This window comes from Anser cygnoides, chromosome Z (genome assembly GCF_040182565.1).
Source record: "Anser cygnoides isolate HZ-2024a breed goose chromosome Z, Taihu_goose_T2T_genome, whole genome shotgun sequence".
Lineage (NCBI taxonomy): Eukaryota > Metazoa > Chordata > Aves > Anseriformes > Anatidae > Anser > Anser cygnoides.
This window is the reverse complement of record NC_089912.1, coordinates 5,421,032-5,438,010: the sequence shown is the minus strand read 5'-3', so window position 1 is coordinate 5,438,010 and position 16,979 is coordinate 5,421,032. Positions and strand designations below refer to the sequence as shown.

Here is a 16,979-nt window from a genome sequence, read left to right as displayed (position 1 = left end):
AGATAAGAATTTTGCTTTAACAAATTTGAATGCTTTGGAATTACGTAAAACGTTAAGCTAGGGGAATACTTAAGATATTCAACATATCTTTTTAGATGTCTAGTCCATTGCAAGAATCTCTGTCTGACTTTTTCATTACACTATTCCACATCCTTTTCTCTTAGGACTGGATGAAAGCTCTGCAGATGTTTTGCAGTTTAAGAAAAACCAGTCCAGGAACATCAAATAAACGTCTACGTCAGGTGAAGCTGTATAAATACTATGGGGTTTTTAGGGGGAAGGGAGGGGGAGTGTTTCGTCTCCTTGTGAAACGAAACTGATAAATCTGAGAATTTTCCTTTTGACAAATTCTACATGTACTTGCTTTTCTTTCTGGAGTTATGCAGAACCAGAATCATTTCAACTTTGCTATAATACATGTATATGTAAAGACAAAGTGCTTTTAGGGAATCTGCAGATGCTATGCTAAGTATCACTGTCTGACCTCATTTGAGTAAAAGTGTAAAGAAGTCAGCATTCGTATCACCTTAATTCTTTAGATTCTCCACATTTGAGGAGCTTTACAAGAAATTGGCAGACTTATGTCACGTATAAACAAAATGCTTGTTTAACTATTTATTTTTAGTAGCAAATGCATGCTGGTCCGTTCTTGTGGCTTAGTATCTGACATGAAAGTGCTGTCATGGCCAGAATTTCTTACAGATGTAGATGACAGATAGTCATAAATGACTAAGTCTGTAACGATTGGAGAATAACAGGAAAATAATTCAAGAATGCCTGATAGTTTTGAATGCTAGGAACACCAAAAGTAATTATTTTAGCAGTCTGTGGAAAGAGAATTAGAATACAATGTTTTTCAGCACACACAGAATTACTCTGTAGTTAACATTAAAGAAGATTAAATGCTTCTGAAGTAAAGAACTAATTGAATTCACAGATGAACTGTCAGGTGAAAATTGGGGGGTTGCTTAGTTTTTAGTTTTTGCAGTTTGCAAAAGCCAAACAAAGAGTGGCAATCTGAACTAATTCTGTTCTTCAAAAAACAAAATGTTTGTCTCCATACAGGAATAAAATAGGAAATAGGTAAAAAGTATGCGTGAGTCATCAAGATGAAAGATAAAAAATCACACACTTCTATTTCTGTCCTAGAGAAGTTATGTCAGGGAACTTAAACTTAAAAATGTGAAAACAGATCAATTAGTTCGTATCTGCATGTTCTGCAGAGTGTAATGGAAAATAAAAGCCTGCTGGTGACTTTTATGGTGTAAGCTGTCTTCTAAGAGAATGTAAAGAAACTAATGTGAATTGTTACGTAATTTTCTTGTACTGTCATTTGAAGTTTGTGGTGCTGAATATTTGAATTTACGTAGAATGCTGACCTGATCAAATATGGTGATTCCTGTAATTATATTTATTTGACATCAGCTGATATCAGTAGTTGTTTGAGTCAGATATGAATTACGTCTGTTTCAGAAGTTTGTGCGGTAGGAGGCAGTTCAAGATATTCTTCAAAGTAATTTTACATAATCTGTTAGGAAAGCACCAAATATGCTATTGTGGTTGGAATCATCCATCCATGGCTGTTACTCAAAGTGCCAGTTCTTGATTTCAGTAAAATTTTCTCTGCATAGAACAGCTAGTATTTGCAAATACTAATGTCTCGTGGGATGTGTTAAAACATATGGTGCCAGAGATTTGTTTTCAGTAATTATTTGATATTACTTTTACTTTGTCACTGGTACCTCTTAAAATGTTGTTCCACTGCAACTTTTTCTCTATCAGGAAATTATACTTTGTATTCAGTATTTATACATTAATATTACGCTTCCCCATGGAGGAAGAAAATTTATATTCATTTGTTACGTATTTCTGTTTTAGCAAAAAGAAGTAAATCCTTTGTATTTTCTTTAGGTCAGCAGTCTTATTTTGCATGTAGAAGAAGCTCATACCCTCCCAGTAAAGCATTTTACTAATCCGTATTGCAACATCTACCTGAACAGTGTCCAGGTAGCAAAAACACATATCAGGGAAGGGCAGAACCCTGTGTGGTCGGAAGAATTTGTTTTTGAGTAAGTCTCACTCTTCTTGATTTACTGAATTTCACTTGTAAGTTGCATTGCATTTAAGATTCTTAATACTCTGTCTTCTGTTGTGTATGCTTTTTAAAAATGCTGTATGTGTGGTTATACAACTGTGAGATTTTAGCCATAAATGCATGGGCAGAATTTTATGTAGGCACCTAAATATCTTTGTTAATGTAAGTGTGTGTCTTTGGCTGTAAATGAGAATTCAGGATTGGAATGAGTTTAGAATAAGATTAAATGCCAGCGAAGTATAGTATTAATTGAGGCTTTCTGTCTTTTCTCCTAGTGATCTTTCATCTGATATTAATAGATTTGAGATAAGTCTTAGTAACAAAACAAAGAAAAGTAAAGATCCAGATATATGTAAGTATTTTTCTGTAAAAGTTGCATATGTATTGCAGCAATGGATTCTTTGTGCAGTTTTCATTACTCTTGTAATTGTCACAAGAGAATTACGTATATTTTTACACTTACCACATCACATGACTGTATTTGTATGTTTTGGATGTCTATTACTGGGTTTGCATTAATGTTTTTTACAGCGAAAACTCGCATGTTTTTAGTAATAAAATGCACAGTAATCCAATCCTGTGTATTTCGTGGCTTTCATAGTTCTTCTCTAGAATAGCTATTGTGTTATACGATGACTGTGCCTACCAAAAAGCAAGAGGAAAAAGTCTGCTTTTTAAGTACTGTTTCACTGAGTTAATTTCTGTGATCTGTTTGAAGTATGAGTGTATGGAATTCTTTCTCATTTTACTTTTTTTTTTTTGCTTCTAATGAAAAAAGGGAGGAAAAATGGTACTTTGATCAATTAAAAAGGAATAATAATTTAAAAAAAAAATCGCCACCTTCAGAGTCTCTGGAACAAAAATTTGTTTTGTATTCTTTGTTTTACCTTATCTATGTACTTTCATTGTACCGCTCCTGGCCTTAAACCTGAAGTTAACTCTGTATCACTTTGAATGGGAAAGAATTTATATTGTCTTCCACCTTCTACAGGAGTTCACAAGAACTCCTTTTTTTTTGTTACCTAGACAGCTGCTTTTTCAGCAGTTGTTTTGTTTCTATTCCAGCAATTTAATAGGAAGCTGGTAAACCCAGTAAAGAAAGGGCTCAATCTGAAGAATATGTATTCTGAGCTATTCTATATATATGTAAATATATATATATATTGTTCAAGTTTAGTTCCCTTCCCACACAGTGTGTTTTACGCTTTTTCTTCCATTCAAAGTATCTTGTTTGCTGATGTACTCATTCTGTAGCAGCATCAGCCCCCACCTCCTCCTTGATGTTCACACATCCTCAGCCTGTTTCAAGAATTTTTCCTTTCCACTGTGTTCAGACCTGTCTGTTTGAAAGCCTGGCAGAGTATTTATAGTCTATTGCAATTGTTTTCAGTTTAAGTACATTGTGTTACTGGCCTGTTATTTATGCCGTGGTGTTAATTTTGTGATTTTTCCAGAGAAGAGATTTGTAGAGAAGAGATTGTAGCTGTGACCAAAGTAGGAGAATTACTACTCAGATTGAATGTTCTTGCAGAACCTCATTCAATTCCAAAACTTTGCCCTTCCTCTGATTAGAAAAATTCTTGCATACCTGGAGGAAAAAGATCCATTTCTTCTGACAGACAAAAGGGTTTTAGTTGCAGTTTTGAGCATGTGCTTGCACTGTTACTGTATTCATTTGAGCTAGAAAAGAAATTAGCTAGCTACCTGAATGATTTGGTTAGTAAAACAAGAACCTTTATAGGGGTAGTTTGTGAATGGAATACTTAAGTAATTTTTTTTTCTAATTGTTTTTGGAGTTTGCTTCTCTCAGTCCAGATTGGGAAGATTGTGTTGACTTTGAATGCATCCAGCTGCCAGGGAGATGATGGGTGCCTTATTGGCAGAGTCGCTTGACTGCTGTTAGATGCACTCTTAGTGCGTAACTCAACCGTAATTTCATTTTGAGGAAAAAGGAAAAATTCAACTCAAGTTGAATTAACATGTATCTCAGCCCTATTAAATATTTGAAATAAATGGGGGGAAAAAATAAGCTAAAACAGACCTCACCTAACAGACCTAGATATCTTGCCTGAATAACTCCTGAACTTTCCAACAGCAAGATAACTAGTTGCTTTCATGAACATTCAGCTTTTCAACCAGTTACTAAATGTGGATTGCTCTGAAATGGGAGTCATGTGAGGCTGGTACTGTAATCTTCCCCATTATTTGTTTAAGTCAGCTTTTCTGCTTGCTGCTTCTGCCATAAAAAGCAGATTGAAGTCCTGAAAATCTGGTATGGGTCTCACTGCTTTATTTTTTCCATCATAACACACAGAAATAAATACTAAAATAAGAGCACGAAGGCTGTTTCTTCAGTACTTTAAAATGCTTCCTGAGCTCTCAAGTCTTTGACTTTGATGTTTGTCTGTTACAAATAATGCATAATTATTTTAGTATTTTTGCTTTTTAAAATTATTTCAAGCATACAGGAATGATACTAAGCAATTTATTATTAATTCTGTTCATTTTCGCTTTATTTCTCTTAAGAAAGAGAAGTAAATTTGCATAAGGATTTGTTCAAGTGAATACATATAAATGTCTTAAAAAAGAAAAACAGAAAACACAACAAAGCCATAGACTGCATTAGTGGACCCCATCTGCTGCTACTGGGAACTGGAATGCTTGGGTTTGATTAGAAAGCTGAAGCAGGCTCTCAGGGCTCCACATAGGATTGAACTGGAGTGAGAGCTTTGGTTTGGTGTTTGTACTAGGTAGTTGGTTCATTTCAAATTAGTTAATGGTGAAAAAGAAACATTTTTGTAATGGAGGGGGTCAACACAGGCAGGCAAGTCTGTAGAGCAAAATATTAGCTTATGTTTTTCCTTTCAGGCAGAGTTTTTATTTGCAGTAGTGCCACAGCTTGTTTTTGAAGCTGGTAGTTTAGATTGTGCAACTGGCAGAAGAAAAAGGGTCACTGTGGTGCACACTTGTCAGTTCTGTGGCACTGGGAAGTCAGCCTACTAGTGCTGGCTAGATATTTGCTGCCTTCCCTCCCTAATTTCCAGGCAATATTACAGTTATGAATGCTACTATAGTAACAGGAAAGAAAGAAACAATCAGATTATCCTCAATCTTGTATTTTACTGTCCCCATCGGTGAGAAGTACGTGCCATACGTTTGTGAGCAAAGCAAGAAAACACATTGCTTATTTGTGGGTGTATAGGAGCTTTGCTGGGAAGAAATATTCTAGGAAAGTTGATTGATAGGATTGTGGTCCCATCCACACTGGTGATAAGTGACAGATGATGAATTGTTTTTCACACTGCTCAACTGACCTGAATGCATTATCTTATATCAGTTTATCAGCTCCAAAGAATGTGAAATAGGCAACTGGAATGTCCTGAATTCAGCATTATAAATATGATGTTATTCTGATCCAGTATGAAATGATAACCTGCTTGCACCTGTTGCAACACTGGGGCAGTAGAAAGTCTGCTGGAATTGTTGACAATTCCTGCAAGGCCATGTTGTGTATAGGCTTTGCAGAAATGTGAAAAATCAAAGACTGTTTGCTTGGCGGTACTTTAATGCAAGGAACTTAAGTAGTGTCACTATAATAATAAATAACAAAAAGTAACAGAATGGTCAGGGAGCAGGCCTGATGGTGATATCAGCCCAAAGCTGGAAAAACAGCACAGTAAATTCTGAACACGTTATAAGCTTTTATTTTGAGACTGCTACCAGGAATTACAGGGTAGCACTTTCTTTACCCTCCACATGGGTGTTAAAAAAGAAAATTATGTCAATATCTGAGTGTCATTTTTGATTGTATATTTGTACATTACTTACAGAACGCCTTGTATTACTTCCACTTCAGTTCACAGGAATCTTTTAAACCAGTGAATAGAGAACTTGCTAATATATTGATGGCAAAAACCTTGGTTACTATTAATTAATTGCTGAAATGAGATGGCATGTGACAAAAATACTGTTTTTTATTCTATACTAACACTTTTTTGCTGGTGATAACTTAACTGAAAAATGCTTTTTTCCTTAAGTGTTTATGCGTTGCCAACTAAGCCGATTGCAAAAAGGACATGCAACAGATGAGTGGTTTCAACTCAGTTCCCATGTACCATTAAAGGGTATTGAGCCAGGATCTTTACGTGTTCGAGCACGGTATTCTATGGAGAAAATCATGCCAGAAGAGGAGTACAGTGAGTTTAAAGAGGTATAAATTTTTTAACTTTCCTTAGATCACCAGTCAAAACTCACTTTGTTGTTTGAGACAGATTTCAATAACACGGGCTGACATCATTACATTTATAGTGACATCTATATCGCTATAGATATATGATGCCAATTTCTCCACAACTGTTAGAAGTTTATGAATATTATAAAATTCTGTTTTTCTTTCAGCTTATACTCCAGAAAGAGCTTCATGTAGTCTATGCCTTATCACATGTTTGTGGACAGGACAGAACACTGTTGGCTGGCATTTTATTGAAGATTTTTCTTCATGAAAAGCTTGAGTCCTTGTTGTTACGAACACTAAATGACAGGGAGATAAGCATGGAAGGTATTGTACTTATTACACTAAAGTTTACTGAAACTGTGGGCGGGTAGGGAGGGAAGGGCTCTGGTGCCTTCTTTTTTCTTCTTTATTTACAACACACAGAAATGTAAACACCAATTATTTTAACCGTTCTTTATCTCCTTTTCTCAGCTTTTCACTTTTTTTTTTTCTTTCAGATGAAGCTACTACCTTGTTTCGTGCCACCACTTTAGCAAGTACACTTATGGAGCAGTACATGAAAGCCACAGCAACACGTTTCGTTCACCATGCACTGAAAGACTCTATATTAAAGATAATGGAGAGCAAGCAGTCCTGTGAGGTGATACCTTGAACTATGTTTTTAAACATCTTGGTTTATTGACACAATTATCTACGGACTGTTAGACATTATGTTTGCATTAAATATTAGCTTTAGAGACATTTATCGATCTCTCCGAACTAAATTTAATTTACATGATTAATACAGGGACTGAATTCATTAAGTTTTTCTAGATGTTAGCTTGAGCAATATTCATAGTACTAATTTTTAAGTTTTTTAATTCACATTTCTTTAAGTTACATTTTCTACAGAACAAAAACGTAGGTTGTTCTGCAGCAGTTACTCAATGGCCTGTCCTAAATAACTTCTAGTAAGCTCAAGACGTTGTAGAAGTCAGAACTTGGGGGACTGAACTAGACGATCTTTCAAGGTCCCTTCCAATCCCTAACATTCTGTGATTCTATTATGACTTTCGACTCCCTCATGTTAATGGCTTGTTACTGATCTTACAGGTTTTTTTTTAAACGACTCTCCTAACTTCTGTGTTTTACTCTAGCTGAATTGTGGGAAAGGATGGGAGTCCTCAGTAATTTGAATTAAAAGATGCAAAAAGTCATGTAGATGGATAGTGTTGAATGAGCTATTAAAAGCGTAGCATAGTAGAATTATTGCTTCTTATGTGCTTGCTAGCCATTGAATCAGATTTTTGAGTTCTGCAGGAGTCTTGACATTTGTACAGCGGCAGAATATTTAATTTATTTTGAAGTAGTATTAAGTGTAATATTATAAAACTTACATAGGTAGCTCTAGTTAGGAGACGAAGCTTAATCTTTTTCTTTTTTGGTTTTAGTTAAATCCTTCAAAACTAGAAAAAAATGAAGATGTAAACACTAATCTGGCACATTTACTCAGTATACTTTCAGAATTGGTGGAGAAAATATTCATGGCTGCAGAGATACTGCCTCCGTAAGTTGCAGTTTTCTGTTCAGATTTGCGTTTGAAAATTCCTGTTTGGTGATTTATGTTGCACATTAAAATTGTTTTCTTACTGGTTCCTCTTTTGCTAATCAGTCACAAGACTAATGTCTTTAGGGTTGTTGTATGTACAGAGGAATATAGATGAATTAAAAAATAACCCTTTCTGAAATAAATAGTACTTTTTTAGCAAAACCCTTTGGCTAACACATATCTGCTTTTCTTTGAAGGAGAAGCTACTAGGTCCAAGAGGACAGGGAAAGAAGAAGAATAAAAATAATCAGTATCATATTTCCTCAAAGAGGTAGAAGACAGTACAAGTTAGGAGACAGTTGTATGTTGTTGATTACAAATTCTTCCTAGTCCTCTTCCGCTGGGAAAGAGAAATGGAACTATTTACACCATACTCAAAATACAAGCGGGTAGTAGTAGAGTGATACCTGTTATGATTACTTCTGTCTAACAGGGATATGGAGAGATTAATTTTATTTCTCTTTTTCAAAATGCTACAATAACTTGTGCTCATATTTTAGAATTGAACCGTCTAATAAAGTGTGTATATTACTGTTTTCTTTCACTGTATCATTAGCTTTTAAATTAAACAAAATCCTTGAATTTGAGCTGGCAGAGTAGCACAGAAGTGTTTAGTTTGTGGTAGTGCTGACAAGGTTAAAAGTTGCACTCCTTTTAATTATATTGTGCGGCTCCCAACACTGGTGAAAAATGACACAGTTTTCCCATTTTTTGATGGAAGAGGAGTATTGCTGTGGTTGCTCAGACACTTCTAAAAACCTAACCCTTATTTATGGAAAGAAAAGTCGTTACTCAGTTAAAAAGAGCAAAGTTTTAAAAATAAAAAAACATCTAATTTGGTCTTTTTTAAAAGGAAATACCTGCTTAAACAACAGGTCATAAATGGTTATAAAATGTTTAATGCTCATCTAAATTATCCCAGAATCTTATCTGCATGAATGGAATTATATATTAATGAAGGCCTTTCCCTGATTTGTAAGCCTTTTCAACATACAGTTACAAATGGACTTTTTACAAATGTATGAACTTATAAGTAAACCCTTAAATTTAAAACTTATATCTAAATTATAAAATTAGAGCTGATAATAGTTCTGCGTCAAGTAGGAGGTTGGATTATATCCTTTCTCAGCAACTATTTTGATTCACTGTGTTTAATGGAATGAGTAATTAGCTATTATTTTTGCAGGACGTTGAGATATATTTATGGGTGCTTGCAGAAGTCTGTTCAAAGCAAGTGGCCAGCTAATACCACCATGAGAACCAGAGTTGTTAGGTAAGTTACTTGATGTTCTATGTTGAAAGTAATCTTCTAGTCTTGTTAATGATATGCTTCAGTGTGCTTATCTATTTTTCTTTCAGTGACAAAACTTTATAATACTACTTTAAATATTGCTATCTGTGTAATTTATGATACTGAGGCATGATATCCCAATTAAGGATTAAGAGCTTGCTAGATTCTTAATCATGTTCATAGAACTTTGCCAGAGTAAGATGATGTAGTACAGAGGCCAGGAGAGCTTTACTTAATAGTTTTAACTTCAAACTTACTTGCATTTTGTTAAGCTTTACAACTAAAACAATGATTCCCTTTTTCTTTCTGTGAAAGAAAAACTTCTCTTAAAGCAGTAGTTAACTTTCGTGAGGATAACTCACAAATACCTGTAGGGAGCAGTGACCTCTGAAGATTGCATTCTGGTCTCATGCGACCTGGGAAGACCATGCTTTACTGCCTAATTCTTACATAGTGTGCGTTGATTGCTGGAGAAATCTTACACAGGTTAAGATAAATACTCCTTAAAATGCAGACCCAACATGGTAAGGAATCTAACACCTTCTCATAAAGCCCATTGAACTGTCATTAGATTTCAGTGAAGTACAGTCTGGAATATATAGTTCTTTGCATCAGAGAAGGCTCCCAGTTGCTAGTGCTATGTTGCTAGTGCTAATCACTCTTATCAACACCCTGTTGTTTTCTGAAAACAAATAATTCTATATGGTAACAGTTTACGTCCATTTCTCTGCTCCCATCCGGCCATGTTGGAACATTCCCAAGCTCCTGTAAAAACGATGCAAGAGGACGCTCAACCTGGCTCCTCTGATCTCACGCTGTGCACACAAACTCCAATCTACATTTATAATCCAAAGCAATATTCAGGTTCTTCCTCAAACACCTTCCAGTGCCAGTCCAACAAAAATGCCTGACAAAGATGTGATCTTGACAATGTTTTTCTAAATGTTACAGGCTTGAGGTTATCAGACACATCTTTTTATTTATTTATTTCCTCCCAACATCTGGCAGTTGTACCAGTAGGTACTGAGGTTAGATTCCCTCCAGTGGGAGATTTTCAGAGGATTTGTCTTTGGGCCTTGTTTATCATTTCAACATTAAAAGCCACAGTTTATGTCATCCAGGGTGCTGTGCTGGATCTTAACCTTGAAATTAAGGCTGCTCATATTATGAGCCCCTCTTGTTTTGAGGGGCTAACACATTGCAGGGCTGTAGAGCTCAGCAGTGGATATATAACATCTTTTTGTTCCACCCCAGCTCCAGAGAAACATGTGGCTTTCTTTATGTGGACACAGCTCACACTTACAGTTTTCTAGAGGTCTCCACCCAGTGCTATAAATATTGGGTCACTTTCCGGTGTGACCTTAGTCTTTACAACTGGTACTTGTGACTTATCACTACAGTTTTGCAGCCTTTGGTGAAGACTGTCATGTTTTATTGCACTAATCATGGTGAACAAATGCTTAGAGTATTCAGAGACATGTGGACAGTTCTTAGATGTCTGGGTAGCTTCCCTGTTACTCAGACACTGCTGTCATTTCTCTCTGATTGTAAAAATCACATATAGATACTGACTCATTAATTTAGGCAAGGTAAGAAGTACCAAATCTTTTGGATCAGCAAGGTCCATCCTTTCTGATTGTACCTCAGTGGTCTTCAGCTTCAGACAGTTTTACAAAAAAAAAAAAAGAGAGGTCGGTGTGTATGCCATGACTTCAAAATTATGTACTTATTAATAGGTTTAAATTCACGCGATAGAATTTTATTTCTTCATGAAGGGTCAAGATTATTGTCTTATCAATCCATAATTTGTTGTTCTTGGAGAAGAAAGAAGCTTCTTTATCGGTATATGTAACAGGTGATGCTACATGCATACACCCAAGTAATACGAATATTACAGTCACTGTGGACTTAACAATAAGCAAGGCAGTGCAACATCCCATTCCCTCCTTTGTAAGTTAAGGCTTTGTTACTGCTGTAGTGAAGAACAGTCTGGTGGTAATGTCTAAGCAGTCCAAACAAAATGAAGGATGGCTTAGACTGTCTTTGCTGGTCTGTATGTCTCTTCCTCATACAGCAGTTAGGCAGGATTGAGGTTGCCATGAGCTGGGTGTTTCCTAGTTCTGCTATTAAGAAAGTTAGATTTTTGTCATGCTGCTGAAGGTTGTTTTGACCTTCTGTTGAATGAGTTCCTAGCTCTGCAAACAGAATGCTTTTTCCAGCTTTCTAGATGGCAGCAGTTACTTCTGGAAGGAAGGTAGATCGCTTACTATTTATTCTGCTGCTGCAACATGCTGTCATCAGGATATGGGTTGGCTTAAGCTGATCTAAGGCTGTGTTGCTGCCAAAAGAGAGGTTCCCTTCCGCCCACGCAGCCCTGCACTCTTTACATTGGTTGGCGTAGTGGGCGGCTGCAGGATGAACGCCCTCTGTAATGCACAGCAGAAAACCTCCGGAAGGTAGGAGAGCAGGGGCCTTTCCTTTCTGAAGCCAGCGTGGACTTCGATCAGCTTCAGTATGACTTCGCAGTTAAGTTCTTCCCAGGCAGTTTCAACCGTTCACCTTAATTGGGAAATCAATATGCCTGTTCTTTCGGTTTTTATCATAGCTGAAGTCGTATCAGTGTTCCTAACTAACAAACATGTTCACAGAGTGCAGGCTAGTTGGTTGTTGTCTGTCTTAAGAAGATTTTCACACTAACTTGAATCCTTAAAGACTACACAGTTTTACATTACTTCTCTAATTTTATTATTGAACAAAATAAATTTTTCTTCCCATTTCAGTGGCTTTGTTTTTCTTCGACTGATTTGTCCTGCTATCCTGAACCCAAGGATGTTTAATATCATCTCAGGTGACTATATGCTTCAGATCAAATTCATACCTTGTATAGTAGTAGGCATGAGTTTAGTGTCTAACGTAGAAAATGATGAAGCTTTTTGAACGGTGTCCAAACTCATGTTATCCACATCACTTATGACTTCTCCCTAACAGTGAGCCTTTCACCCTTGAAGATTAGAAGGTGCTTGTTCTAAACTCCAGGATGTGTGCTGTTGTATTCAATGATACAGTGTAGAGTTATAGTCTAGCAGTGTGCAATACATTTTATCAGTGTGGAAAAGCCAAGCATGTGATCCTCACATCTCGTTTTGAATGCAATGTCAAAGTTCATGTCTGAACTTCTGTGGTATCTCTTCGATGAACAAGATCTATAGAGTTGAAAGTGTGTCTGCAGAGCCTGGAATATATTTTGGCAACTAGAAAATCGTTCCTGAATAACCCATTTGAACCTGCTGCTTCGATAGCTTCCAGACGTTGTACAAGTCTTTGACTGTACTTAACGAGTCAAAGTAATCTCAAATCAGGAATTTTAAACATGAGAGAGAGCGGTAGCATTTCTAAAGGGTGGGTTGGTGTGGACTCGAGACAGTAATCTTGTTTGACATAAAGGCTACCTGTAAGGGTTCCCATGGATGTGCCCAAGTGAATGTTCTCCCTGTGTAGTTAACTGTTTTTTTTGCTGCTCTTTTGGTAGAGGTGCATTTATAGCAGTAGCAAAAGCAGTGACGGGGAACATTCCTGTTTGCAAGAGCAGGATTGCAGAACTGGTCTGTGGCACGGTGCTGCTCAGTACCGGTAGCGTTCTCCCAGACGTCTCTCAGGGGTGAGAGGGACACTGGCACCCATCAGGAATCACATCCAACACAGCTGGTGGCATGGGGCTTTCCTGTCGTGAAGCCTCACTGCTGAGAGTATGGACTGTTCCATGCCAGCTGCCTTAAGCACCAAGGCATGCTTGTGGGCATTTTTAACTGAAGGATGGAACAGCAAGTGCGTGTATCTTTTTGACAAAAGGGTATGTTGAGGGGAACTAAAGATTGAAGTTTTACTATATTTCTTGTGTGGGAGGAAGAAAGGAAAGGCATAAATTACCAAAGGGAAAACTTTATTATGAAAATTTAAATTCAGACGTCTGACTTACATAGTTTTTAAAAGTTCAAGTATGATATACCCCATCTTTGTTACCCATACTTTTTTGCCAAAGATCACACCAAACTAGAGGGTATTTGGTTAGCACTAGCCATTGCTCTTCCTCCTTCCCTCCCTAACAGTTTCCTGATTTTACTACTAAAATGCTGATTTGGAAACACAAAATCGGAAGTCTGATTCAGAAAAACTCCTTTTTTTCTTTTGTAAACAGTTTTTCAGACCATGTAGCATGTTTCCTGTTTTACACTAAATGAGAAGGTCTGTGTCAAACTGAAAGTTCCTTTCTCACTCTGTAATCATTTCCACATGTACTTTGGAGAAAGCATTTAAGAAACATGGCCTGTTTTCACACACAGTGATCCTTGGTATTTTATTATCTTAAGATAATTTGCAAGTTAGGTCCCTCCTGACCTGGGCTATAATGAGACCACTGCGTCTATATGTGTGAAAAGGTATCTATCAATTTGTGCAATCCCAGTTAAGCTCACCTTGCTACAGTCCTGTGCATAAGTTCTGCTAATATTCTTGATTATTGCCAAGGTAAATTCGCAGACCCTGTATAGGGCTTTTAGTGCTGTTCAGAAAATAATAATAGAAAGGTTGACACTCCTTTTGGAGCAAGGCTTCCATTTTTCCCATAATGAGAAAAAAGTATCCTGAAGGCTGTGTGTATTGGGCATGGTTCAGTTTCAGCAGAAATCATATTACCTTAGTAACTGCACAGAAAAAAATATATTTGCTTCAAAATTCAACTCCTTTGTTTCAAACATATTTGAGTTGTGTGAAATAAAACACTTCTTTTGACCAGTTCTGCCGGTCTAGAACTGGGTTTCAGTGGATTGCAGGGGTTAGGGGGAGGACAGAGAACAAAAGGCGCAGACAGACAATAAACAGTATAGGGCATTCTTACAAAGAACTATAAAATTTATAGTCTATCTAGTAACTATGTCAGTTTTGGAAAAATTCAAAACTGGCTTTTGACCAGGCCATTTACTGTAATTTGGGGGAAATTAACAGTCCTGCTACTGTCACTTGTTGGAAAACGAAGTTTTAACTGACTGTGAGGTTAATGTAAAGTGCTAAGCGCAGTGTTAAGCACAGGAAGTGACTACACTTCTATGGAAATACAAGCCAGGATTGCATGTCATAGTTATTCTATATTCCTGGTGCTAGTAACTCAAAGTATAACTGGTGAAACACTTAAGAGCCCACTTAGGTGGGTATAAACAAATATGGAGAAAGGTAAAGCTTTTTTAGTATTTTACTTTTGCAAGTAATCTTCCTTTCACCAGAACTGTTTAATATTTGTGGAAATGGTTCTCGCTACTTCACGTAATTCTTATTAAACAACACTTCATTTTGCCTACTTCTGTGTACAGCTAGTAGCAAAATCAGATATTCTTATTTTTTTGGACATAAAATGTACATTGCTTTAGTAATTACTTTACCAAGTGATATTTTCCGCATGCTCATCTGTTATAACATTGAAAGCATTCAGATCCGCAAATATAAATTGGAGAAGAGTTTACTTCCATGTGACTGCTGGTAGTCTTAAATGCAATGGCCAGTAACTCTACTTTGTATTCCTGTCAGATTCTCCTTCCCCTACTGCTGCAAGAACGCTGACGCTGGTCGCCAAGTCTGTGCAGAATTTAGCAAATTTGGTTGAATTTGGAGCTAAGGTAAATATTATATGTGCACAGAACAGCCTAGAATTGTTTTTCTGATATATTTCAATGTTCCTGTTGAATACTGGCAAAAATCTGTTTTTGTTTTCTTACGCAAATTCTGAAACCTGACGTGTTTGTCATCATCAGCGTAGAGGCTTTGTTCCTGCACTTTTTCTGTCTTCTTCATTTGGAACTAAACAGGGTGTTGATCTGAACCAGGGGAATAGCAGTCTGGCCAAACTGTGAAGAGGAGGCCCACTGTTTTGGGACAAATTGATCTAAAAAGCTGACTTGGTGCATCCCATGAAGATTTTGAACCTGGTAGTATCAGCAAGGGGCTGTTAAAACAATTGATGAATGAATGGCATTACAGTAGGCATTACGGAATGTGATGCCACTATGTATTGATGCTATGAGAATACAAACTCAGCAGGCATCTATCTGTATATAATAATTCACGTTCAAACTGAGAGCAGACTTCAACTCAGAGCTGGATATAGAGTATCCAATACTGAAACAAATGAAGAACTACTAACTTCGTTAGTGTCTCTCGCCACCTGCTGGTTCACCTTGCGTTTACTTGCTCCTTACGCTAGTGTTTTCTCTTGTAGAGCTTCCAAACACCTCTTCTATTTGTATTCATTTTCCTTTTGTTAGACTTAGTGAATGTTGTAAATCAGCTTGACAATTTGCACTAAAAAGCTCTAGCTTTTAATGAAGTTTCTGCAGTGTCACTAAGAGAAGGCAAGCAACAAGTGGTCTGTCTCAGTTCCCAAGCAGCAAGCAACATGGTTGAAAAGTACACGTGGACTTCAGCATCATGAAAGTGACTTCTGACACACACCACTTGTAGTGCAAGTGTTAATGAAAGAAAAGGGTGCCCGCTTCTGATAATCCTTTTTGAAAGTCGTACAGCATTTGTTTACTAAAGCTAGTATGTGTGGGGAAAATCATCTGTAATATTTCAGAAATTTTAAATTTCATGCTAGTATGCCTGTAAGAAACTATTTTTGAATCCACCTGGGAAACAAGAAGTGCAGTCTTTCGACCTGTGTACATCATTCAGGTGCTCAGAAATACACTTGAGAAAGTAAAGTCACTTTTGTAATCTCATTTGTCTGACAGCACTGCATTCACATCAGGTATGACAATTCACTTGGTATTGATATGTTTTAATGAACACTTTTTAAAATGAATACTTTTAAAAATTACTAGGAGCCATATATGGAAGGGGTAAATCCATTCATCAAGAGCAACAAACATCGCATGATCATGTTTTTAGATGAACTTGGGGTAAGTGATTAAAAATTCTTTTCTGGAAATTAAATGCAAATATGCAGTATTGTAAATGAAAATTCTTTACACTTTTTATTGACTAGCTTAAAAATGCATCAGCTTCCACATGATTTTGAATGCTTGTTACTGGATAAATTTTTCTCTCGCATCTTTAAAAAATGCAGATTGCTGTCTGCCCTGTCACACAAAACTGAAACCATCAAACATCATACATTTTGTTCATTTAGCAACTCTATAGATGTGAGAAGCTAAAATATACCTAATCTGCATGAGAATTAGGAATCTTGGCCAAAAAAGTCTGTAAAAATATATTCTGAAATGAAAAAATCCCATGTATAATTTCATATAGCTTTGACCAGACATGGAAATTCTGTTTTAAAAAATAGATTTCAGCCAGCATTCCCCAGAATATCCCAAATGTGTTGTACATACTGTAGTTTGAAATTGAACAATTGCTTTATTATATTTAAACTCTTACTGTTTTGCGTATGGTAGCTGTAACAGAAGTTAGGAGCTCATGTATGTGTGTATTTATCCCAACAATTTGTATTAAAAATGAAGATAAAAGATAAATGAGCCTAGCTTCCTCAGTTGATTCTTTAAAGTGACCTAAAAGACATCTCAGAATATTTTGATAAGATACAGAAACGAGTATTTTAGTGTGGCATCCAGGTAGGTCGCCTCTTCTGGTTGAACTGCAATTTCTGTATATGGTGATGATGCATCAGTTTTCTCGAAATGAGAAATTTTACACAAGGTCTCTGAAAACCATTGTCCTGAAAATAATGGATTAATCTGTTTTAATCACAGTATTATTTTTT

The 16,979-nt window shown here is 36.5% G+C and overlaps 1 protein-coding gene across 1 annotated transcript in view; it reads left to right on the top strand.

Moving 5' to 3' along the window:
* Positions 1 to 16,979, top strand: part of RASA1 (RAS p21 protein activator 1) — a 63,401-nt gene that overhangs the window by 43,314 nt on the left and 3,108 nt on the right. The window contains exons 13-23 of the mRNA XM_066988794.1: positions 165 to 242; positions 1,912 to 2,069; positions 2,371 to 2,447; positions 6,133 to 6,305; positions 6,494 to 6,653; positions 6,827 to 6,969; positions 7,760 to 7,875; positions 9,104 to 9,190; positions 11,989 to 12,056; positions 14,786 to 14,874; positions 16,078 to 16,155. Of these exons, the coding sequence (XP_066844895.1) occupies positions 165 to 242; positions 1,912 to 2,069; positions 2,371 to 2,447; positions 6,133 to 6,305; positions 6,494 to 6,653; positions 6,827 to 6,969; positions 7,760 to 7,875; positions 9,104 to 9,190; positions 11,989 to 12,056; positions 14,786 to 14,874; positions 16,078 to 16,155 (1,227 nt within the window). The remainder of the gene's footprint in view (positions 1 to 164; positions 243 to 1,911; positions 2,070 to 2,370; positions 2,448 to 6,132; positions 6,306 to 6,493; positions 6,654 to 6,826; positions 6,970 to 7,759; positions 7,876 to 9,103; positions 9,191 to 11,988; positions 12,057 to 14,785; positions 14,875 to 16,077; positions 16,156 to 16,979) is intronic.